Consider the following 25,859-nt stretch of genomic DNA (forward strand, 5'->3'; position numbering starts at 1 on the left):
ATGGGAAGAGGGTCATGTGACACATCAAACTTATCGAGAATTTCACAAGAAAAACAATGGTGTGCTTGGTTTTAACGTTACTTTATTCTTTCATGAGTTATTTACAAGTTTCTGACCACTTATAAAATGTGTTCAAAGTGCTGCCCATTGTGTTGGATTGTCAATGCAACCCTCTTCTCCCACTCTTCACACACTGATAGCAACACCGCAGAAGAAATGCTAGCACAGGCTTCCAGTATCCGTAGTTTAAGCACACCATTGTTTTTCTTGTGAAATTCTCGATAAGTTTGATGTGTCACATGACCCTCTTCCCATTGAAAAAAACTAAAGTTGGATACAAAATGGCCAACTTCAAAATGGCTGCCATGGTCAACACCCAGCTTGAAAAGTTTCCCCCCTCCCATATACTAATGTGCCACAAACAGGAAGTTAATATCACCAACCATTCCCATTTTATTTAGGTGTATCCATATAAATGGCCCACCCTGTATATTGGATGTATTCTGAAAAGATAAAATTATTGGAAAAGACAAGCCATACTGTGAAAAAATTAAGAGGACTAAGAACAAATGTATGCAAACACAGAACACTCGATCAAGCCATTGAGAAGTCTAAAGACCAAAACAGAAGTCATCGTGAGGAATTGATATTTAGACTTTTGTCGGAAGTCAAAATTGACTTGACGGCTCTGCTTCAGACAATCACTTTTTTATCTGTATTCCTAGGGCGTATGTAGCTAATAGGTGAAGGGTAGAAATCACACAATCTGGTTTTGCATCCAGAGCTGCTCTTGGATCTAGAGTAGTGATTCTCCACTGGCGGACGTCATGTGCCAGATGTGCAGTCCCCAGTGGAAGACAAATTCATATAGTGCAGCTGCCTTCCCAAGGAATCTTTCCCATCTCGAAAAGTTGTTGTGTGTATATTATTATGTATCTAGGTATGTGCTTTCCATATGCCTTTTTATTAAGATCAGTTTTAGCTTAATAAAAAGAAAACACTGACTACAAATACAACTGTGTTAAAAAGTCATACATGTGTGTGTGTGTAGCTACCTGGGCCAGGCTGAATGTAATGTGAGGCATTTGAGTCCCCCACAATATGTCAGGTTGATCATCACTACTCTAGCGGAACAACGAAGGCCCATTTATTTTAAATTTCTCTACAGTAAGACACCTGTCAATCATTTACCGGAATAAGGATCTAGAATGTAAAGGAGACCACCCCCCTAAATATTTTTAAAACGAGACTCTTTTGGTCAGGTATGTGGTATAGAATGCAATTTTGCACTATTTATAATTTTCTGCTTATAACTGAGCACCTTTTTTTCGTTATTGGATGTGTTTCAGTAGCAATGCATTTTATCATGTAGAGAGAGTGACTGAAAAATCTATATAGATGACAAACTGTAAATGTAAATGAATCAGTAATGGTCATCTGCTGCTCTGCTGGAGCCAGAGGACCATCTTCATCTGCCTTATTAATGTGTGATGCACATAATTCTTGTTACTACATACAGTACAGTTGGGCATTTAACCTTGAACAGGATCTGCTGTGTATCTCTTCTCTTGCACCAAGCTGTCTGTGTTAAATTGAATGATTTTCTTCAATGTCTGCAACCACTCCTCCATTTCCTGTTCCGTCTCAGCTGCCAGATGATGGCTCGATTTATCGAGCATCCTCAGCTCAAAAGCATTGCGACGCAGCTTTGGACACTACAGAGAGAAAAAAAGAGAGTATATAGTGTTAAAAGAGATAACAAATAGAGGAGTTTCCATATATGAAAGGTAGATCATTCACCCCTTAGTTTAATAGTATGCAAAGAAAAATGTACAATCTATTTGACATAATGTATTTGTTTTTTTCTTTAGGATGTATTTTAGTGTATATTTAAAATTGCCCTTTTCTACCCCCTCCCATTTTGTCTCTTTTTTACCCTTTTGCCAATTTCTACAGTTACCAATAACATGACATAATTCAATGATGTCCAATAACTTTTCTAAAATTCAAAATGTTGTTTAAACTAAGGGTTTGGCTACCATTGACTCAAAGAGCGGCTGAAATGACTCATGAGTTGGTACTGAGATTTAGGCAGAAGCTCATCATCCACATTTTACTGAAATGTTAATCAGATATGTGTACAAAAAAAATTGTTGGAGAATGTATTTAGGGATCATGGAGTGATACGGTCTAAAGCTGGCTGGCCACAGCAAACAAAATTCTGCTGTAACTAATAAGTACAGCAGTTTTGGCTAACTATTGGTTGAAATATTTTCCGAAATTATTATTCACCAGGCTAACCTTAATCGAAATCTGATAAAAATAGATAATGAACGAAAATGAGCTCATCCATTTTTGGATCGGTGCTCACTTCTAAGATGAATGCCTCATGTGTATTGCACCATATACCCATGTCAAGGGGTGTAAAACTCTGATATCCTTTTGTGGTAATTAGCTGTACAACTGGTCGGACCTGAAGTTTCAGACTTTTCTCTATTTTCTATACACAATCTAAAGGGGAAATTCAACTTAAAACATCGTCTGAAAATTAGGCTGAGACTACCACCAATTGCTAAATCTAAGGAGTCTTTAAACTCTGTAAGGCACCCTAAGATTTTAGGAGCTAGTAAAAAAAATGTCCATCATCTTAAATTTTCCAAACAATTCCTGCTTTGATGAACCATTAATTTCAGTAGTATGGTAGTGCAAACAAAAAGATCTCCGGTAGGAGCTCCCAGAACTATGAAGTGAGGTAGTACAAGAAAGTGTTGAAAACTTCCAGTAAAACATTTGTTGAACCAGCTTTAAAGAGATTTGTCTTTTTAAAAAACAAAAAAAATTACCAGAGTTCTGAACTTATAGACATACATCGATTTAATCTGCTAACAGATCACTTTGAAATCAGAAGATTTTTTTTTTAAGGCGGTTTCTCCCCTTTGAGTCTTAATAAAGGTTTTATAGGGTCTAAATCCATAATATTTTAATGTGCAGGTACTTCAAGCAGGTCCTTCATTCACTTTAACTTCGATCTCAAAAAGTTCATATGAACTGGTTTTCCATTTTGATATGCATCAATATCAATTTATAGAGCAACTGTAGTCTTTATATCTAAGAGGAGACATTAGTATACTGCTGGTTGATACTGAAGAGTAGATCCTTTCTCTCAAAACAAATATCTTAGACAAAATCTGGGGTTGTTCCTAAAAAAGTAAAATGATTTGGCATCCCTCCAATTTGCTTATCATTCCCCTGTCATACACATGATTGGAATGATTACTGTGGCCTATTTTTATGCCGCATTTCCTTAAAAGGGTAACTAATGTTCAGGAAGTCAAATTGAAAACTATCAGAAATAGATTGAAGCAGGCAAAAAATCTCAAGTATATTTGCACTTTTTGCTGTTATATCTCTTGTTGTTTCGTTATTTTCTATTGATTCCATTAATATCTGCAAATGCATTTAAGGCTCTTATGAGAACTTGTCCATAACCAATAATGGGCCAACAAATGCTAAAAGAGTGTCTTTTTGGCATTCGTTAGGCCGGTATGCATTGAAATACCTTTTCTTTTTAATGTATTGAAAAGCGTAGTTGTTTATGCTTTTCAATGCAAAGCGGTCCAGCAAAACAATATATCGCACCAAGTATATGTCAATGGGTGACATATGATTATGCATATAGTTGCATACGCCAGCGGTATACGTGTGGAGATTTTCCAGTGTATACACCGAAAGCGCACCATAAACATGATGTAAACAAAGCCTGAGGTGTATGTTCACTTTTGAACCTAATTGTACCATTTACATCTAGATTAATATACATACAAATTCTAGAAACCTGGCCAATACATAAAATAGCTTTATGTGTCTTGTACAGTATTTGAGTTGCAGATTTTATTAGGATACATTCACACGGGTGTATGAGATTCGCGCGTGTGAAAAACGCGTGTGAATCTGGTCCGTTATGCATCAGTGTGCTTTGCGAGGGGCATGCGTTATTCACGCACTCGCAAAGCACATCTTTTTTTTACTATTATTTTCAATTGAATTGATGCGTAAATCACGCACAGCATACGGATGTGCATCCGTGTGCTGTGCATGATTTTCACGCACCCATTGACATCAATGGTCGATAAGTGCGTGAAAAAAGCACCAATATAGAACATGTAGTGAGTTTTACGTAACGGACACTCGCTGCGTGTAAACTCCTGCATGTGTGAACGGCCCCATTGAAATCAATGGTTACGGGCGCTGCGCATGATTTCCATGAGCAGCACACGGACGTGATTCACAATCATCTGAATGAGCCCTTATACTCCAGGTATGTGGTTTATTAAGAGACTCCAATTCTTGCTTATACTCAACTTTCAAACACCAGCTATATTGGAGAAATACATCGATTTCTATACGTTTCCATGTTATAATTCTTATAATTCCATGCTTCTTGTTTGGAAAAAGTCCAAGAGAAAGCGTTAAAGTCAGAGTGTACGAAATCTCAACTGGCTTCTTGAGATCATGGAAACTTTGACTAGTTTTTTATGCCGTTCAGTCTAAGTTGAAGATAAATTTGTTGTACCTGAGTGACATCAATGCAGGAATCCAGGAAGATACAGCCTTTTGAGTCCTTTGAAGATTTGTCATCCTTATATGAGTTTAGAATATATGAGCCATCAGGGAGTTGAGTCAGGTAGAAATATCGCTTTCTGAACACCTATTAATGCAGTAAAAGAAAGTCACTTCCCAATACTAAATGCATTAAAATACATAATTTAACATAAATTCACCAAACATCATGTACTGCAATAGATAAGTACCTGTGGCTCATTCAGGGGATCTAGTATCTAAGGTTTATATTTCTATACAGGGAACAAAAGGAACCAGGGACAAGATATACTACAACAAACATGTCATACTGACACTTTTCCATAAAGTTATACATTGCAGATTGTATATACAATATACTATAACATGTAGCCAATAAACCACACATAGCCCTTTTGTGATTTCTAACTGGCTCTATATCATCCGTTAAAGAGGGGATCGTTGAACACTTTAATGGCTGCTCATGTGGTCATGCTCCGCCACTGGCGTGTGATTGATCCACCCAACATAGTGGAGTGGCTCAAGGAGAAAGTACGCCTGATAAGAATGGCGGAACTGTCCTCTGAAAATTCTGGAGACAATTCTACACGATATGTTCTGGATGGCAGTCCTACCAAATCTACCCAGATTTTCAATCCCTTCTTATTTAAATTTGGATAAAAGGATTTGGGGACACAGATTACTTTGTCTCCTCCCCTCCTTTCCCTTCGCCTTTTCTTTTTCTACCCACCCCCTTTTTTCCCTTTCTTGTTTTTGTCCCCCCTTTATGTCTATCTGTGTGTTTGTATTGTCATGAGTCTAACACAACACCCTCTTCTATATTAGGGCTCATGCATACGACCGCTGTTTTCTTCAGTGTCCTATCTGATGCTGTGTTGCAAAATAAGTGCAAAAAAGTGATGTCAACTAAGCCAACCATGAGGTGGTATAAGGAAGAGAAAAGTGTCTAGTATGTCTTGCAAGATAAGCCAGTATTTATCATACAGCATGCGTCAGTTTGATACATTTTTAAACATATACATTTTTGTGTTTTGCAAAAAAACACTTATGTGTGATCTAATGCAAAACGTATTAATAAGTTGGTTTAAGAAAAACACAAACTACTTTGTGTAATTGAAATAACATTGATTTTTATTGCATTAACTCTACATGTCTGCCCGGAAGTCGGCATCTTCTAGTGTCACTATATTACTCTTTAATGTGCATTTATTTCAGAGAGACTTGTGCTGGTCTGAGAATCAGTTGATGTATGAAGAAGTGAAATAGCTTAGATTACAGAGGTTTTCTCACTAAAGGAAATGACGACATATTACTAGGACATGCCATCCCTTACTGCATGGACCCCACAATACCTAAAATCCAGCTTAACTTGTGCTGCGACACCTTGACTGATTCTCCCTGCACAGCTGCGCTCCTGGCCATCCACTGTGCAGGCAAAATCAATGAAGGAGCCGCAGAAATGCTGAAGGGACTGCTCTTCCTTTGTTTCCTGAATCAGCAGGGTTCCCAGAGGTTGGACCCTCACTGATCATAATGTTATTTATTTATTACAGTTACTTATATAGCGCCAACATATTACGCAGCGCTGTACAGAGGTCCTCTTTTTTTTTTTACAGTCCCCATTGGGGCTCACAATCTAAATTCCCTATCGGTATGTTTTTGGGGTGTGGGAGTACCCGGAGGAATGATATATTCTAGAGATATGCCATAACATGAAATGATGGGAATATTCCAATTAATGATCTGAATATAGGTTGTCCCATTAGGACAATCTGTGTCCATTTACACTTCTGAGATGGAAACTGGCCATCCAACAGATCAGTCATCACAACAGCACTTTTGGTTGAAAGCATTAAAAACATACATAACTATTCATAGATCAAAGACGAGCCAGAGTTGCTCTTTGATAACATACGAATGGATGCAATGGGCCATTCTTAACATAAACTTTAGATTACAACCAACTACCGGGTGACAAATCTAACACAGCAGATCACTTCAGATCATCTGAGGGCAGTTAGGCTGGTTTCACACAGTCATCATATGGCCGCATTTCATCAACCGTATTGTGTCCCCAATACCCCGACCCCTACGACTAAAGGAAAGACATTTAGAATGCTATCACCTTAATTGAATGTCTGGGCAGATACTAGTGGTGAATTACAATAAATAGCAAAATATGACATTTTTATGTACCTTGTGCATGCCTTGCAGAACAATTCAGGAATTCTGAGAAATAAATCAGGCAGGTTGTGTGTAGGGCTTTTTAGTATTATGACATGAGTAGAGCATTAAATGGTCAGTGTTAATAGGAGAATTGGATATGCTCCAAACACTGATGTGAGTTCTCTGCATTGCGGATTCCTTCCATAGTATATTTGTATATACTGTATCTCAGCGACACATCTCATTTTATAAACTTATTTCTGGAAAGACAATAAGCTCTTTGTCATTTGCAGAGCTTCTAACATCTACTTAAACTTGATAAGAAACCATGGCCTTTTTTTTTTTTTTGTTCCCTCAAAGGGGATCTGTCAGCTGAAGATGCGTGCTGCCCTAAATAAGGACTTTGGTCATGAATATTTTTTGTGCCGTTTTGGGTAATAGAAGAACAAACCTGTCCCTGTAATATGTTACCTTACCTAGGACATTATATTCAGCTGACAGATCCACTTTAATTCAAAACAGGCAGATGACATGTATATATAATCATACAATATTATCCAGGAAAGGTTTATATACAAAGAAAGTCTCCTTTACACAAAATGCATTACATTTTGCAACTGTTAGAGGTAGCATTTGGCTTAGGTGGGAATGCCTTGTATAGTATTTATATTACTTTGACTGTTTTTTCATTGCATGACCATTAAATGTGTCTGAAAGGGCCCTGCAGCCAGCCTCATCTTTAGCTATATCAGTCTTTTCCAGTGATTTTATTATTGTTTTTATTGTGAATATATTGTGATGTGTAATTCTAAGCTCCATGCAATTAAATAATTTGTACTTAATATATTTACACTGCTATTTCTTCTATAAACATATAAATATTTTATTTTTCTGGTTTCCCCCGTTTCCAGTGCCAGAATTTGCTGTATTACACAAAATTGTTTTACTATTGTTGGCTTAGACCAGTAGCCTTATCCAGTACAAACACAACAGGGGACAATCTTCTCTTTTTCATGGTGAGCCAACCTAATCTACTTTTCCGTTTTCCACTCACTGCTCTGTCTAATAGATGAGAGTCCTAGGGTTCCCCCTCTACAAACTCAGAATACCCTAATAGGGTGTTTTAGATGTCAATCGGAGGTTGGTACCTTTCTGCATTGTGTGTGGATGTGTCCTAGAATTGCCCCCTTTTGGTCGGAGGTGGTGGAGTTTCTTCATACCCATTATGAGTTTCCGCGACTTCTTACCCCCCAGATCTGCCTCTTGGGCATTATGGATGAAGTTATTCATAATCACTATGCTAAGATATTCTTTTGTTTTGTTCTTTTTTGTGCCCGAAAGATTATAATTATGGCTTGGAAGAATATGGATAGTCCAAGTATACTGCACTGGCAACAACTAGTGAATAAATATATACCTATGTATAAAAAGTTGTATCTTAGCAGGAAATGTCCAGATAAATTTGGGAAAACCTGGTCGGTTGAAAATCGTTAAAAATGACCGAGATGAGGGGGGGGGGGGGTTCGGAGCACAAGGATGTTTGTGTGTGAGTGTTTTGATTCAGTTAGGCTTTCGGAGGTTATGCAGCTGTACGATGTGTTACTGTTGTTAAATGAATATGATCCGACTTGACATTTATATGTGATGATACAGCCTCTCTGAATGTCTTTATTTTGCACTGTTTGTATATTTGTACGTATTTTGTACAACAAAATTTTGAAAATAAAGCCTTTTAAAAAAAAAAAAAAAAGAATACCCTAATAGGGGGTTTCGTTTCAATATGCCCTACTAGGGCATATGGATGTCATAGAGGGGGTCCCCTTCTTCAGAGCCACCTTTATGAACAGAGGTCGCCGTGAAGTGGCAAGTGGGCTTATACAATTTTATCAAAATGTTAACAAAGAACCTTGTTCATGTTTATAAATTTTTGCCTAGCAGCTATAGATCAATGTATTACAAGTGGATGTGTGGTCCATGTGCAGCACACTACACATGTCTAGTCTCTCATATTGATTTTATGAACAGAAAGATGCTCATATATATGGTCAACCATTCATTTGAATTCTGTTATTGTCGGGGTTAAAGGAGTCGGACCCTCGGCGGTCAGCTCATTGTTGGGCCGGTTTCTTTTTACAACGGGCATTGGGAAACAACCCTTTTAAAAGAGTATTGCAGCTACAAAGATCATCATCCAACTACATTTTTTTCTAGTTCGAATCCCCAACTTTGCTGCAATTCGGAATGAGTGCTATTTAGTCATGACAGTAGCGGGGACCTCTGTTAACCCCTGGTCACACATGCATGGTGTAAATCTGGCTGTCTACTTAAGCTCCCAACCAGAATCTCTTGTCTGCTCTGCAGTACAGCGACCAACATAACACTATTCACCTCAATAATACCACATTACCAAATGAAAGAACTGTGAATATGCCTCTTCACTTCAGAAAGTCCAAACTGCACCGCTATACAATGTAGACTTCGCTTCACAGGTATGTTTCAGTTTGTGGCATGGCTTCAATCTTCCCCAGTGCCACAATCATTACTTTATATTTTGTGCTGATTTCTATTGATGCATTTATTATCAAACGCTTCTGTTATACAATGGCGAACAACAAAAACCTGAAAGGGCAGCTCTACCTTTGGAACTAGTCTGAAATATATATGTAAGGGCTTGTTCACACCTGCGTCAGATTTTCAGATGTTCTGTTCCCTCAGAGGAGCAGAATGAAAATACCGGAAACGCTGGGTCCGTATGACGGATATCATTGGCACCCGAGGAAACCCATTGACATTAATAGGTTCCATCGGGTTTCCGTCAGGGTGTCTGTGGTTTTACCAGAAACAATAGTGCAGCATGCTGCTCTATTGTTTCCAATATTTTCGTCCGGATCTGTGACGGAGGCCTCTAAAGGAGCTTTCAACGCAGGCCCTTACTGAGTTGCTCATACAATATTCCTGTAACATAATGTTATTATAGGAATCGCTTGCTTTAGCCACTGTTTTTAGGACTGTTCTGCCAATACTGATGCAGGGCTGTGGGAAAATTCTAGGCACTTGACTGGTGGCCTGTAGTCTGGTAATGAAATCCAGTCTGTTAGAAAACAGCCTGTGTCTGCTGATGGACCTTCTACCACTGGGAATTTGCAGCCCGGCACAGTATTTATCACACTGGAATTAATGCCAAAGAGACCATTTGTAATAGCAACAATATATCAGGGATTTTTTATATAGGCAAGAAATAGGTAGTGTGCTGTAGTATATCTAAATGACCATGTGTTCCCATATGAAAATTTTAATGCAAATAATGATGCTTGCTTAAATACTGAATAAACCTTCATAATATATGTGGTAAAAACCACAAAGACTTCTTACGTATTATATGAGAAACATTTTGGCTACCGTAGAAAGGAACTGCAGCACTCAAGATAATCCAAAGAAGTGTATTTGATTTATTCACCAAGCATAAAAACACTTGCAACATTTCAACCCATGGATGGGTCTTTATCAAGCATCAAAACATTTTGGCTAGTTCTTTGACTACTTACCTTCATAGTGACAGGAATGGTGGTTCCTATATTGGCTTTATACAGCCAGCCTTGTTTAATGACTCCCCCTTTATGGGAGCACATTGATGATGAATCCTGCAGATAAATAACAATAAATTACATTTGTCTACACTGGGATACTGTTATATATTAAGGGCTACAATAAAGTCTCTAATAACTGCCCAATGTAATAATATCGGACATATCAGAGATGCTGTACATTAGGCTATGTTCACATCTGCATTGGATTCTGTCTAAACAACGGACACCTCAGCCGAACCCGACAGACCCATGACGCAGATGTGAACAGAGCCTTAAAGTGGAACTAAACTTTTAAAAAACGTTTGACATGTTTTGATGGATGGGGCTCCAAGCACTGAGACTCCCACCGATCGCTAAAATGAAGAGTCAGGAGTGCTCAGGAGAGCTCTGTGCTGCTTCATTTCTGACCGGCTTTCCTCGGGAAGCCAAGCGAGCGTTGTGCAGACTCATAGACCTATCGAGTCCATACACCGCTCTGTGGAAAGCTGATCAAAAATGAAGCGGCACAGCGTTCACGCGAGGACTTTTCCGGTTAGTTTTAGCAATCGGTAAAAGTCTCAGTATTTGGACCCCCACCGATCAAAACTTCTGACACGTCACTATGACATGTCAAAAGTTTTTGAAAAGTTGAAACAAGTGGATTTATAACCTTTAGCCTATGTTCACACATGCACCGTGGGCTCCGTTCAGCTATTGAGTAATAACTCTGCATACAGTGCTATTCTTATTATCAAAACGATGAACACCATAACTGAACCCTGATGGAGCCCTCTGTAAGTGAATGATAATTTCTTATTTGCAGGCTAGTATACTTTCCATGTCACAATATACAGTACATTAGATACTTGAAGACAATAAACATATGAGGCAGAATAAGCATTAAACTCTTAGAGAAGATAAATTATACAAATGTTTTCCGGTAATCTTTTGATACTTGAATTTTGTCAACATTTTTCTATAAAAAAGGAATAAATCTATTACAACATCCTGAAAAAAAATTAAAAACAATGCTGAATTCAGTCCATCCCTTACCTCATCTTTGTCAAAGTCCTCATCTATCTCAAACACATGGCTGGGCGTCTTCTCTGGCTGAAAGGATTTGCTAAAAATGATAAATAAGGGGATTTTATTGTATTATTATGTCTTAAATTGCTACAGAGCGCTACAGCCAAAATCCATGATGACAGAAAATGTGTGTTGTAATATTTTCCAACACAAAGCGAGCGTCAAAAAAAACTAGTAAACTTGGAAGACTGAATTGCTTACTAAAATCTCAGCTTTTACTATCATCCAATATGTCAATACATTGCATGAAACAGGAAATCCAGTGTGAAGTTCACTATTTAAAATGTATTTGTTTTGCTAAATATACTCTACAAATAATAAGCATATGGCTAATTCCAGCCCAGAATGTAGATATGTTTGTCGCTATTTTTTAGACTCAACAATATTTGCTCCATTGAATAACAATTATTTTTTTTTCAATTGCAGTAGATCTGTCATTTCTCAATTAGGTGTTCACACGGCCTATTTTTGGCGGTTTTTCGGGCCATAAACAGCCGAAAAATCGGAAGCAGAACGCCTCCAAACATCTGCCCATCGATTTCAATGGGAAAAACGGCATTTTGTTCCGACGGGCCATTTTTTTTAAAAAGAAGTGCAGGTCACTTCTTGGGACGTTTTTGGAGTAGTTTTTCCATAGACTCTATAGAAAACAGCTCCAAAAACGGCCGTAAAAATAGCGAGTGGCTTAAAATACATGTGAAAATCAGGAACTGTTTTCCCTTGAAAACAGCTCCTTATTTTCAGATGTTTTTGAATTTGCGTGTGAACATACCCTTACAAGCAAAATTGCTGCTCTGTGTGACAAATCACCAACCCTAAAACTGCGCTTCAGTAGACAGCAGCCCAGTTTGCCACACATACCCCCTACAGTCTTGAAGTACATCAACAGAAAGAGGATGAAGAGAAAAATTAAAGGGTTTTCCCACCATAGATATTTCAAGTATATCCACAGTATATGCGATAAATGTCTGATAGGTGAGGGTGGCACCTATGGGACCCCCTCCAATCTACATACAATGAATGCTTGGAAGTGGGGCTGCTTAACCTGGCGAGATGAGGTCAGGGGACCTCCCAATAGGTGTTTGTCTCAACGGTGGAACCCTCCCTATCCTGTCACACATTTATGGCATATCCTGTGGATATGCCATAGATGTCTATGGTGGAAAAACACCTTTGAAGTGAATGTATCACCTATATTTTTTTCCCTTATTAAAACCAGAATGTGAAAAATAATATTTTTTTTCTAATCTGTTTTTAATTTTTTAATGTACGGTAGTTTTTTTTAATTTTATTCTCTGCACATGATTTTGGGGGCAGGCATTTTGCCTGAACTAATGTTAACAGCATTTAGAGATATGATTTACAGCAGCCATGTGGACCATAGGACCCATTGACTTCTATGGGAGAGTTTTCTGGGCATGCTCTGTGACCTGTGTTGAGCTCATTGTGATGGAAAGGATAGAAGTGGAGCTGTATCCATCAACTATTGTCAATTGTGGATCCTGTGTTACCTATATAGAGGTGTTATTTGTCATTATAATCCTGCCTGTGATGATAAGGAGATGACTGCTGAGAAGTGATCTATACAGAACAGGAAGGGTCAGTCTATTATTAAAGGTGGATCCTGTGTTATCTATATAGAGGTGTTACCTGTCATTATACTCCTGCCTGTGATGATAATGAGATGACTGCTGAGAAGTGATCTCTACAGAACAGGAAGGGTCAGTCTATTATGGATGGTTAAACCTCTGCTATCTGTATATAGGTGTTACCTGTCAGTGTAATCCTGCCTGTGATGATAATGAGATGACTGCTGAGAAGTGATCTCTACAGAACAGGAAGGGTCAGGCTATTATGAATGGTGGATCCTATGTTATCTATATAGAGATGTTACCTTTCATTGTAAAATTGTCTGTGATGATAATGTTAAAAACTGCAAGATTTTTTAATATAGATAATGACATAGAAAATGAAAAAAAAAATCACCAAAACTTTTTTAAAAATATGTTTAACACAAAAACTTGATTTAAACAATAGGTAATTTTCGGATTATACATACTCTTTCTTTAACGATGGCGAAGTAGTCTTTAAAGGGGTCTTCTGACTCATTTAAAAAATTGTCCAGAATAGGAGGGATGCAAAAAAAAAAAAAAAAAGGACCATTGCTCGAATCACAGATCCCGTCGTTCCAGCGCCGCCACTTCCATTGCTCCGCTGCTGTGTATTGACATGGCTGCAGTGATGATGTGCTTGTATACCGACCTGATCGGTGCGGTTAATCACTGGTCTCAGTGGGTATACGGCACAGGATCGCCGAGGCCAGTGCTTGGCTGCAGCGATCACGTGGGTATATGGGCACGTCATCGCTGCAGCTATGTCAATACACAGTGGCGGGGAGGAACGGAGCGGCGGCACTGAAACTACGGGGATCTGTGGGGTAAGTAATGGCTTTTTCCTTTTTTTTTTTCCATCCCTCCTACATTGGCCATTTTTTAGAATAGCTCATAAAACCCCTTTAATTTATAGTCTAAGTCAGTGCTTTTCAAACTGTGAAGTGACAGAAGTTTTGACAGAAGTGATCAAAAGCTGCACAGTCTTTTTTCTGTCTGAATCAATCTCTGGTTTTATCAACATAATTGACTCCTTTTGTGCTTGTTAATGTAATACCGGGTTAAGGAGACAAATGAAAGATACATTGTGATCAATTCAACCACGGGAAGGAAAGCTTAGGCATTCTAATGTTGTGGCTGCTGAGGCCACAGTTGAAAAAATTTGAGAACTCCTATTCTAAAGGAATTTTTACTTTTACAATGGCCCATTTTGGTTGTAACAATGAGCGCCGATCAACGAGACAGCTCGTCGATCAGTGCTCCTTTGCTCCTTTCACAAGGACCTATGTATGGGGACGAGCGCTCGTTACTACATTATAGGGGTTCAGCAGAGGTAGTATACAGCAGAGGGGTTACCCTTACATTTTACTGTTAGTGACTCGGAAAAACTATAATCTTTAACTTGCATTAGATCTACACTTTCATGTCTCCAAATAAATCCCCCTTTTCTTTTTTTTTACAAACTACGTAAGACTTACCAAGGCAAGGCTCGAAAATCCCCTGAATATTCCTCATACTTGTAGTTCACCACTTTCCAGTCCAAGCTGTAATATTTTATGCACTAAAACAAGCAATGAATATAAAGAGTGATACTGAATTCATGGACTTAACCTTTGTACATTTAGAGAGTAAAAAACACAGGGCCAGAGAAACATCCAATTGAAATTCAATATACTAAAAAACATTTGCTTTCCTTCTTAAGTGTATGCTTTTTACCTTTACCTTTTTATAGTTTACATATACTGTAGAATTAATCTACATAAACAGTTAAATAATTTTGCTAATTAATTGCATTAAATATATTCTATTGAACATGAGTTACAGCCTTTATTATAGTTCTGAGCTGGATTTACAATTTTATAGACTTCAGAGCTGAGATCTCCCAGCATTACCGGCTGGCACAGTGTGCTTCCAATTCTGCAAAAGTGTCTTCTTAACATCTGGCAATTTGCAGTAATCTGATACAGGAAAAGTTAATCGCTCCACTACATTATAGTGGTTCAGCTAAGCTGCTAAGGATGTGTCTACCGACAAGCTTGCCGACTGCTACCAATGACTAACATGGCCAGCTTCAGGGGGCGCAACCCTGCTGATAGGCGCACCACTGTTATTAAATTACACAGGAAGCTGTTATTTGGTGACGGTATGTTGGCATTATTTGACTGCTATTTACTTAGGTATTATATGGCAGTGCTGCTTAGGCAGTGTACAGTTTATTATTTTTGCAGTGTATGGTGGTAGCTGCAATGTATAATATTTATATTTCAGCAACTGATTAGAAGTGTTATTTGGCCAACATATGGCACTATGTGATACTTATAATTAGGCACGGTTTGGTTGGTATGGTTTTCTGTACATTGTATGTCAAAACACCATATGGGGAAGGGTTGGTGGGCTAAAAGACGGTTCCACATAGAGCAACATCCAAAGTAAGGCCGGTCCTGTGACAACATTTAATTGCAGGTCTGGACTATAATACATGCTGTAACCTAGGATCAGTGCAAGATAAGTAAAGAAATGAATATACAAAATTATTCAATCTTTTTTTACATATTACATTTATATATAAGCTGTAAAATGGTGGACATACAGTTAAACTACTTTAACATTTACATAAAAAGAAAATTTAATCAAAATAAAATCCCATATATAGAAGTTTATCATATGTACAGACAACTTTAGAGAGAGAATTTTAGATGATAAAAAGCCACAGGTGAAGAACAGGTTGGTATAGTGTAATTTAGGTCATGGAAAATGTTGAATATGAAAGCAACTTAAGGTACTATGAGCCAGAGTAGAATCTCCTGCTGGGATCACTAATGGACCAGTCACTAAACACAACTAGTCAGAAGAAACGAGCAGTAAAAAAAACATAGTGAGCAACAACCAAAGTACTCACCGCTCTGTGTTCTGGAACTTGGTTGAGAGAACCTCAACTAGCAAACGCACTGAAGAAAATGTGATTGGTGCCATAGTGCTAGTGTATCTTGGATAATCCAAAGATATAGAGAAGTACAGTATAAAGAGCGCAAGGTAGGTAACGTCCCATGTGCAGTATATGCAAAAAGTAGCTGCGATGTCACAGGAGTAGTACAGAGAGCGAAACAGGACAAACTCCACTTCACAGTCTAGTTTGGCTATATGTTTCTACCACTTGCAACTAAACATGAAAAATCACCTCATAAGACGGACAGTTACAATGTTGCAGTGTACAGACTCAAACCATGATATATAAATAAGTATAAATATGAAAATATCCACATTTTTATTTTATTCAAATTACTCAATAAAAGCATGAAAATAAATTAATATACTAAAAAAAGAGAAAAACTTTTTCCTGTTTACTATTTTTATATTTTTAACTATGTGTATTGATTCTTCTATTGAGGGTTTTCTTTTACTGTAGTAATTTATTTTTCATAAATGTTCCGTTACATACCTCCTTTACAAACAAACTTTTTGCTTTGTTTTCAGCATCTTCTGGAACTGTAGACTGGATGGTTCTGTGCTGACGACCCACTGTGGAAATCTTGCGAAAGGAAAAAATACTCATTCTTCATGCATATTTATACAGCAAAAAAAGAGTAAAACAAGTGGGAATGCAGCAAACTCACAAACACATCCTCCATAGGAAACATCAGCATATCTCGGTGTGGATCACTGAAGATCTGGGCTTTTCTTTGGGAAATAACCGTCTCATAGTCTAAAGGTTCCACCACTCTTGCCTTCTCCTATAAGACAAAAAGAAATGAAATGACCATTCTTGCAGTAACTTGAACAGATGAATGGAGATATATAAACTTCTTTTTTTTTGTTATGCTTTTGGACACATTAGTAGCTTTGTCCTCTGTTGTTGTCAGTGACTGTTTTTAGAAAGAAAAATGTATATGTATAAAAGTATAACTATGCTGATATATAACTGCCTCTTTGGGAGCTCTAGTGGAGGCCATATTGATTGCCCCTTGGCTTTCCCATAAACCGATACAAGTAAGAAATCGCCAAATAGAGTGTTTAGAAAGTTGACATAAGAGGAAGACTCAATGATTTATATTTACAAGTAATTTTTTTTAAAGGAAGGAAGGAATGATATTGAAGGAATGATTTATACATCAAAAATGCCATGCTGCATGAGCTGAATAAGAAAAATTATTTCCTAATGCTCTGAATTTGCCAAGAAATCACATTACACAGATTCTACATCTCACATAAATGCAGGTTGGGGGAGATTAGAGGGTGCAGTGATCGCTAATAAAGGGTGTCACTGCCTCATCATTGCTAATGGCCAGCAGAGGGCAGGCAGGTGTAGTTTTAGCCAAAGCAATGCCGACTACTCGAAAGCTGACAAGTCGCAGCCTGATGACATCACCGGGGCTTTAAAAGAGAACTCCACCTCAAAGCAATTGTTTGATTTTCTTGCAAATATTGCAGATTCTTCTGTATTTCCTCAGCTCTATTTGTTCTCCTGTTTTCGAACCTGGTTTGTTTCTTGGATTCTGATTTGCTCCGATCGTGTTATTGAACTTTGTCTTTGATTCCTGGATTAGGAGTTTGTCTGCTGACCTGGTACCATTGATTGTCTACATGTTACTGACCCAACTTGCCTGACCACATTCCCCTAATCCACTGTCTACCAGATGCCATCTCGAGGATAGCGACCTTGGAGTTCCCTTGCATCAGAGTTCAAATTCTCATACAAGAGTCTAGGGTGAAGCAGCCAACGTCAATCTGGTAGTGATATTGCCTGCTTCTCTTCAGCCAACTTGGGTGCTGCCAGTAAGCATGCCTCTGACCTGCTTTCCAGCATCTCCACAGTCACTCCTGGCTTCCCGCTCTGTGCAATCCTATCCAGTGTATGAGAGAACATCTGCCTCAGGCACGCTTTCTTATTTGTAAACATGATAAAGGGGTTACAGCTTTGGACAATCCCTTTTCGCTTAAAAGGTCTCTTGATGTGAAGTATATCAGAGGATGTCTACTGCTCGGACCCTATCTTCAGTTGTAATCTGTGAAAGAATCCATCAGCAAGTGTTAAATTCCCCTGCAGCACCACCAGAGGAAAAATTAAGCATTACACAGTCCTCATTGAAATTAATGGGCTGTCCGTGTGAGAGAGAGAGAGAGAGACTCTTTGTATCTCTGTCAATTAACTTAGAATGTCATAGTAGGGAATACGAATATGGGTTTTCTAAACCAGACGATCAATTTATGACCAATAGTTGATGACAAATAGGATTCCCTAAAAAACACACTCCGATGACTCCTTATACCTACTGATTTTAGGTGGACTCCATAGCATTAGAGGGAAGACTGTATTAGAATAGTTTTGTACACATAAGATATGATCCAGGCTTGTTTTGTTGAGAGACTGGCTTTACCAGGAGCTAAAACCCTACAGACTCTACGCCACACGCATGGCAAGACTAAAATAACTGGATTCCCATAGCAATTATACACAGAGATCACATCCAGCACATCACTACGGCTAGTTCACTCCTATATACCCTTTACTTTTACTTCTCTCAGCCTTTTGTTAACGTGAGACAGAAACTGATATATAAACGGGTCCCATTGCTTTAAAAATAAAGCAATAATGGCAGTACTTTTATCTTGTCCATCAAGGACGGTATATATTGATATTAATGGGGGGGGGGGGGGGCGGATGGGAGGGATCTGGGAATGTGATTCCTATCTGGCCAGACTTTTTCCAAAGGCAAAAGGAGCGGATTCCCTTGTGAAGAGTGTGGCAGAAGCTTTCGCACAGACTGCTCTTGGAATGTTTTTGTGACTTCCATCAATTGCAAAAAGTGTAAGTGGCAAACATTTTGTCTTTTTGAAGCATAAGAGTTAGATAATGCGTTCCCAACTGCTGCACAATAAATTGTGTAAAAGTACACGAAAACATGTTTTTTCCTAAAGAATAATCTATCTAGCTTTCTCAATTTGTACCATGGCCTTTCTCCAGCTTTTTTTGCAATTTGCATGATCTCGGTGAATACAAAGCAGCTGTTAATAAGAGGACATTGGCAGATGATTCTGAGTGCTCATACACAATATTCATTTATTAACAGTCCAACCCAAGGTTTATTATTATGTGCCTCAAGATTTCCAAAGGACATAAACACTAGGAAAATCAAAGAATAACCAATGTGATGGGACATAATCTTAAAGTTCATATATACAGTACACACATTGATCAGCCATAACATTAAAATAACCTGCCTAAGATTTTGTAGTTCTCCCCCTGCAGCTCAAACAGCTCTGACCTGTTGAGGCATGAACTCCACAAAACTTCAGAAGGTATCTGACACCAAGAGGTAAGCAGCAGATCCTTTAAGTCCTGTAAGTTGTGAGGTAGGCCCTTCATGGTTCCTCCCACAGATGCTCGATCGGATTGAGATATGGGGTATTCGGAGGCCAGGTCAACACCTTTAACTTTTTACATTTTTGAGTGTGGCAGGGCGCATTTTCCTGCTGAAAGAGGCCACTACCGTTAGAGAATACTGTTGAAATGAAGGGGTGTACTACGTCTGCAACAATATTTAGTTAGGTGGTACATGTCAAAGTAACATCCATTTGAATGCCAGGACCCAAGGTTTCCCAGCAGAACCCTGCCCAGAGCATCTTACAATCCCCGCTGGATTGTCTTCTTCCCATAGCGCACCCTGGTGACATCACTTCACCAGGTAAGCGACGCACACACATCCAGTGGTCTACATGATGTAAAAGAAAAAGAGTTTTATCAGACCAGGCCACCATCTCCTGTTGCTTCATGGTCAATTTCTGTTGCTCACGCTGAGATACACTGTATGTTCTGACACATTTTTTATCATAGCCAACAATAATTTTTTTTTGCAATTTGTGCTACAGTAGCTGGTCTATTGGATCGAACCAGATGGGCTAGCCTTCATTCCCCACACACATCAATGAGCCTTGGGTGTCCATGAGCCTGTTGCCAGTTTACCAGTTGTTGCTCCTTGGACCACTTTTGGTAGGTACTAACCACTGCAAACTGGGAACACCCCACAAGATCTGCTGTTTCGTAGATGCTCTGACCCAGTCATCTAGCCATCACAATTTAGCCCTTATCAAATTCACTCAGATCCTTACGCTTGCCCTCTGACTGTTCATTTGCTGGCTAATATATCCCAACCCTTGATAGGCACCATTGTAATGACGTAATCAACATTATTCACTTCATCTGTCAGTAGTTTTAATGTTATGGCTGATCGGTGTATATATAACAGTGTTATTAGTACCAGTGATATAACCAATAAAGATATACAGTGTGTATTGTAACAAAAATATATGAATGTTGGTGCTAGAAGACAAATAAATGCACATAGAGGTCAAATAAATGATAGATAGTAACACTAATACAACATATTTTATTTCCACAAAGTATATGATTAGTATAACCAAATGTAATAATAAATATAAATGTCTTTAAATTATCTCCAATGACAAACATTCTTATATTAGGGAAGCATTTTGTAGAGTTATAGTCTAGCAGTTGATATATTGTCATAGGCTATGACTTTAAAGGGGTTTTCTCCCCAATTCAACCCCTTTATAAAAGAAGGCAGCACAGCAATAATCGCTGCAGATACAGCTCCTCTAACCCCTGGCAACCAGCTTTTATCGACAGGGAAAGCCCCATATGTACAGAAAACATTGTAGCATTAAATGACGACTATTTAAATGAATGGTCTTCCATTAATGGATTTCATGCAAGGGCCGCTAGATTGGGGCCGATCTCATAGAGCGTCTCTCTATTCTGGCTCATAGAGGGGGGTCCCGAGGGGTTACTATGGTGTTACTATAAATAGGGCATATAGACAGGGGTTGTCATAATAAGACAACCCCTTTAAGAGAATCTGTCACTAGATCATATTAGTTGAACAGGTTAACTGACCCAAATAGCGCGGTCTCTGTGATTCCAATGCTGTTTTTGTTCCTTCAGGAATTTTGAGGCAGATTTTAACCTGCCGGCAGGACATTTGTCGTGTTTTGCGTCCGTGGCCATTGAGCGCCGCGGGCAAAAAAGGCATTGATGTCAAAGGGAGGTCAGAGACGGAGACGCCCGAATAAAGAGAATGTCACTTTTTCCTGCAAGCGCTTTTTACCCCTCGCGTGTTAAAACGCCTTCGCCTCCCATTCAAACCAATGGGAGGTGATTTTGGCCATTTTCTGGCGCGGTTTCCAGTTTCCAGTAAAAGTTATCTTTTGAATTTTCTTCTGGTAGACATTGGTTAGAAAAATCCTAGCAGGGACAGAAGGTCACTACCAACTCTCTCCCTGCCCTACCTTATCTTACTTAGCAGTCTACACTGTATTTCCGGGGGCCAGCAGCAATCGTCTTCTCTGAGCCATCAGTTTTCACAAGTATGTAGTTCTAGGTAGCAATACACTTCTCTATCCCTTCACTTAGACCCCATGCACACAACTGTAGTTTTTTACTGTCTGTAAATCCTGATCCCTAGTCATCTGCAAGTCATCTGCAAATCATCCGCATATCTGGCACGCTGTCCGCAATTTGGACATGATTCGATTCGTAGTGTATCGGTACGGATTCGCAAAAAAAAGGGAGGCTACAAATGATGTCACCAACATGTCCCAACCTCTTGAAAAGGTCACATGATCACTCAGATGCCATTTTCATGGGGAATCTCCTGACGTCACATAGCAATGCTTTTGCAATTACGGACGGCCACGTTTGCACAACCATAGCTGTCTGCAATTTTGCACGTGCCCATAGACTTCTATGGGCAAGCCTGTACCGCAATTGCGGACAAGAATAGGACATGTTCTATATTTTGAGGATCATTTCTACGGCTTGGACACTCATCCATAAATATACGTAATTGGTCAATGGCCTATAGAAATGAATGGGTCTGTAGATTAATTGTGGATAAACACTGCGGTCGTGTGAATGGGGCAGAATACAGCAAATGACAAGTGCAAATCCCCTTAGCATTTTGGACATCTGGTCCTGTCACCTGCTGGCAGCAGCAACATTTTTTGGCTGATGCTTAGTAGCACTGTAAGCATTTTTCATGTATTTCTCTCAATAAAGAGGGATTGTCACAATTATAGGGGTTCAAAAGTCAGTTCTCGAGCTGAACTCTCTGGTTGCCAGGCCACAGAATGCCTTCATTTTTGTTGCATTAAAGTCCATTTAATATCCCCGCTCTGAGACTTGTTCCTCCTTACAAAAAACCAAATTGTATACAGTTAGTTATTTTGTAATTATTTACTATTGACTTCTCCTTTATACTTTTGTTTCTCAGTTTTGCAATACTTATTAGAATATGACTTTGTGCACATCTGCGTCGAGTTTCCGTTCATAGGTTCCGTCAGACCTTTCCGTCAGGGGAATCCATGAACGGAAACCATAGCTTTCCATTTCCATTGATTTCAATGGTAATGCTTCCATTGCAAATGGTTTCCGTTTGTCTCCGTTCCTTTTTTTGGCAGAATCAATAGCGTAGTCGACGGCGCTATTGTTTCCACCAAAAAAAGGGAAACTTTACAGAACGGTAACCATTTGGAACGGAAGCATTATCATTGAAATCAGTGGTAATGCAAGCGGAAGCTATGATTATCCGTTTGCCTTTCCATTTATGGATTCCTCCGACGGATAGGTCTAGTGGAACCCATGAACGGAACCTAACGCTGATGTGAACACACCTATAGATAGGTTATTATAACTGAGCATGCGCTCAAAGATGAACACTAAAAAATAAATCTGAAAGTAAAAATTACTGTACAATTCATCTGTCCAGTGTCTGGCCTGGAAAACTTGCTAATGCAAGATCCATAACAATTAGTCCAATTGGTTACTTTAATCTGAACCCCAACCGCATATGGCGTCCCCACTTTTCAGGATTTCAGTTGTACGGTAAAACCATGGAACATCAGAAACCAATTCTTAACCATCCACCATCCAATAGGACCAGTAATGGACTCACATACAGGTCCTGCAATTTGTTTCCACCTTATTTAGAAAGATTATTTTTTACCCCTATATTAAAAACGTTTTGTGATTAGTGGAGGTTCTTTCCCAGTGTCTTCGCTATTCTAAATAAAGGTCCATTTTGCTGAACGGAGCTTGCAAACATCCATGCACATGCTGCAGAAACAACCCATTTCAGATGTATGGAACAGGTTTACAGGCACCCACTTAAACCCTTACTGACAAAATACAACATAGTAAATGGTTAAATGTGTAATACATTTTCTTTGCAAGCTATTGGCAAACAAAACATCATGTAGTAGTTACAGTATGACCGAATTTCCTTAGTGACTTAACACAAACGTGACCCTGAACAAGCAGGGCTGAGTTACATTTCCTGAGAAAAGCAGAAGTATGTTTTAAAGGCTATATAAACCTTTGAATGGCTTTTTTATTTTTTATTTTTAATAAAAAGGTCAGTCAGTGTTATTGGTGAAACTTTGTAAATAGTTTTTATTAAAAAATATTTTTACTTTTTGAGATATAGATGCTCTGTAGTCTCTATACAGAGCAGCTGTATCGTTCACTAAATCCTGCACCCGTCAGGTCCGCGGGACTGACGGGATCAGTTAAAGCGGGTCCTGCGTACATAACTTTGTGATAGATTACAGGTGGATCATGCGAGTCAGAGACACGCAGGACCTGCTGACACTGAGTTTGTCAGGTCCGCGGGACAGACGGATTCAGGTTTCAGCGCTTGATACAGCTGCTCTGTATACAGAATAAAAAGCAGCTCTATCTCAAAAAGTAAAAATAATTTTTAATAAAAACTATTCATAAAGTTGCACCAATCACACTGACTGACCTTTTTATTACAAAAAAAAATAAAAATTTCCATTCAAGAGTTACATAGACTTAAGTCTGTGAAAGTGTCTTTCCACCTAGGGACAAATCTACAAGGTGGTTCAGATGATATAGTATATAAATGACAAAGCTAATTTAAGAAAAAAATCAATGAATAACCCCCGTATAAACTAGCTTATAAACTTATAGGGGTTTCTCTGTTAACATTTATAACCTATCCACAAGAAAGATGATAACTGTTAGGTCATGGTGGTTTGACTGCTGACCAGAGATTGCTGATTTGCATTCCAAAAACAGATCACAATCCAAAAATTACATATTCACTTATATTTTCATTGTCTGGATACCCGGCTTTATTTATTATAAAAACAAACCCTTGAACCCCTTAAGGACGCAGCTATTTTGGGTCTTGAGGACACAGCGATTTTTCTTGTTTTTTTCATTATTGCGTTCCGAGAGGTATCATTTTTTACGTTTTTCCATTGACATAGCTAATTGCTGGCTTGTTTTTGCGGGACAAGATGTGTTTTTAATGCCACTATTTGGGGGTATATATAATGTATTGAAGAACTTTTACAATTTTTTTGAGGGATAGAATAGTAAAAACCTGCAATTCCGAAATTATTTTTACAGCGGTTTTAATAACATAATAACTTTTTCCTCCAGCTCAGTGTGATTACAGTCATAACAAATTTATATAGTCATTTTTATGTTTTACTACGCATAATAAAAACTGGTTCTTTTTTTGTGTCGTCATACTCAGAGAACCATAACTTTTTTATTTTTCGGTCAGTGGGGCCTTGTGAGGGCTTGTTTTTGCGGGATGAGCTGTAGTTTTAATTGGTACCATTTTGGGGTACAGACGACTTGTTCATAACTTTTTATTCCGTGTTTTTGGAGACAGGATGAACAAAAAAACACAAATTCTGGAATTGATTTTTAGGTTTTTTTCAATAGCATTCACCATGCAGGACAAATAACACGTTAGATTTAGGGCGGATTTACACGAACGTGTAATAGTCCGTGTAACGTGCGTGTTTTTCACGCGCATCGCACGGACCTATATTAGTCTATGGGGCAGTGCAGACTGTCAGTGATTTTTGCGCAGAGTGAGTCCGCTGCGTAAAACTCACGACAGGTCCTATATTACTGCGTTTTTCGCGCATCACGCGCCCATTGAAGTCAATGGGTGCATGAAAATCACGTGCAGCACACGGAAGCACTTCCGTGGGACGCGCGTGTTTCGCGCAACAGCAGTCAAAAGTATGTTTACAAACATCCAAACCGAGTGTCATAATGATGCCGGCTGCGTGAAAATCACGCAGCCGCGCATCCTATGTGATGACTCATGGAGCTGTTAAGTGCCTTTTGCGCACGCAAAACGCCGTGTTTTTTGCGTGCGCAAAACGCACACGCTCGTGTAAATCCGCCCTTATAGTTCGGGTTGTTAGTGTTTTTGGCGATACCAATTATGTGTACTTTACTTTTTCTTTTATTATATATATATATTTATTTATTTATTTGTTTTATTTACATAATAGTGTGTTGTTGTTTGTTTTTTAATGGACGCTAACTTTTCAAACAACTTATGCAAATCTTATAATATACCTGATATAGAACAACTTTGTAATCTACTTAGGCGTCATGCACACGACTGCATTGGTTTCGCGGTCCACAAAACCGCGGCTCCGTTGCGCTCCACCGGACCGCAAAAAACCTTGTTGTGCACCCGTGTGTCATCACGATTCACGGACCCACAAAAATGTCACCAGTGGTGTGAACCTGCAAATCCGGACTGTAAAATGACATGTCCTGAGTATTTGCAGTCCGGATTCGCATCCCTAGCACTGATTCGTAAAAACCATGGTCATGTGCATGGGGCCATAAAAATGAAAGAGTCTGCAATTTATCCGCAAAATGTGGATAAATTGCGGCTGCAAATGCACAGTTGTGTGAATGAGGCCTTACTGTTAAAATGTAGTTGTTTCATCCATGAAAATTGTGTGAAGTTAGGCC

The 25,859-nt window shown here is 38.8% G+C and overlaps 1 protein-coding gene across 1 annotated transcript in view; it reads right to left on the reverse strand.

Moving 5' to 3' along the window:
• DOCK11 (dedicator of cytokinesis 11) overlaps nucleotides 1–25,859 on the reverse strand; it is a 207,940-nt gene that overhangs the window by 164,238 nt on the left and 17,843 nt on the right. The window contains exons 2-8 of the mRNA XM_075835963.1: nucleotides 16,642–16,758; nucleotides 16,467–16,556; nucleotides 14,506–14,588; nucleotides 11,385–11,454; nucleotides 10,311–10,406; nucleotides 4,574–4,708; nucleotides 1,538–1,715 (exon numbers count right to left, since the gene is read on the reverse strand). Of these exons, the coding sequence (XP_075692078.1) occupies nucleotides 1,538–1,715; nucleotides 4,574–4,708; nucleotides 10,311–10,406; nucleotides 11,385–11,454; nucleotides 14,506–14,588; nucleotides 16,467–16,556; nucleotides 16,642–16,758 (769 nt within the window). The remainder of the gene's footprint in view (nucleotides 1–1,537; nucleotides 1,716–4,573; nucleotides 4,709–10,310; nucleotides 10,407–11,384; nucleotides 11,455–14,505; nucleotides 14,589–16,466; nucleotides 16,557–16,641; nucleotides 16,759–25,859) is intronic.

The sequence above is a fragment of the Rhinoderma darwinii genome, chromosome 8 (genome assembly GCF_050947455.1).
Source record: "Rhinoderma darwinii isolate aRhiDar2 chromosome 8, aRhiDar2.hap1, whole genome shotgun sequence".
NCBI lineage: Eukaryota > Metazoa > Chordata > Amphibia > Anura > Rhinodermatidae > Rhinoderma > Rhinoderma darwinii.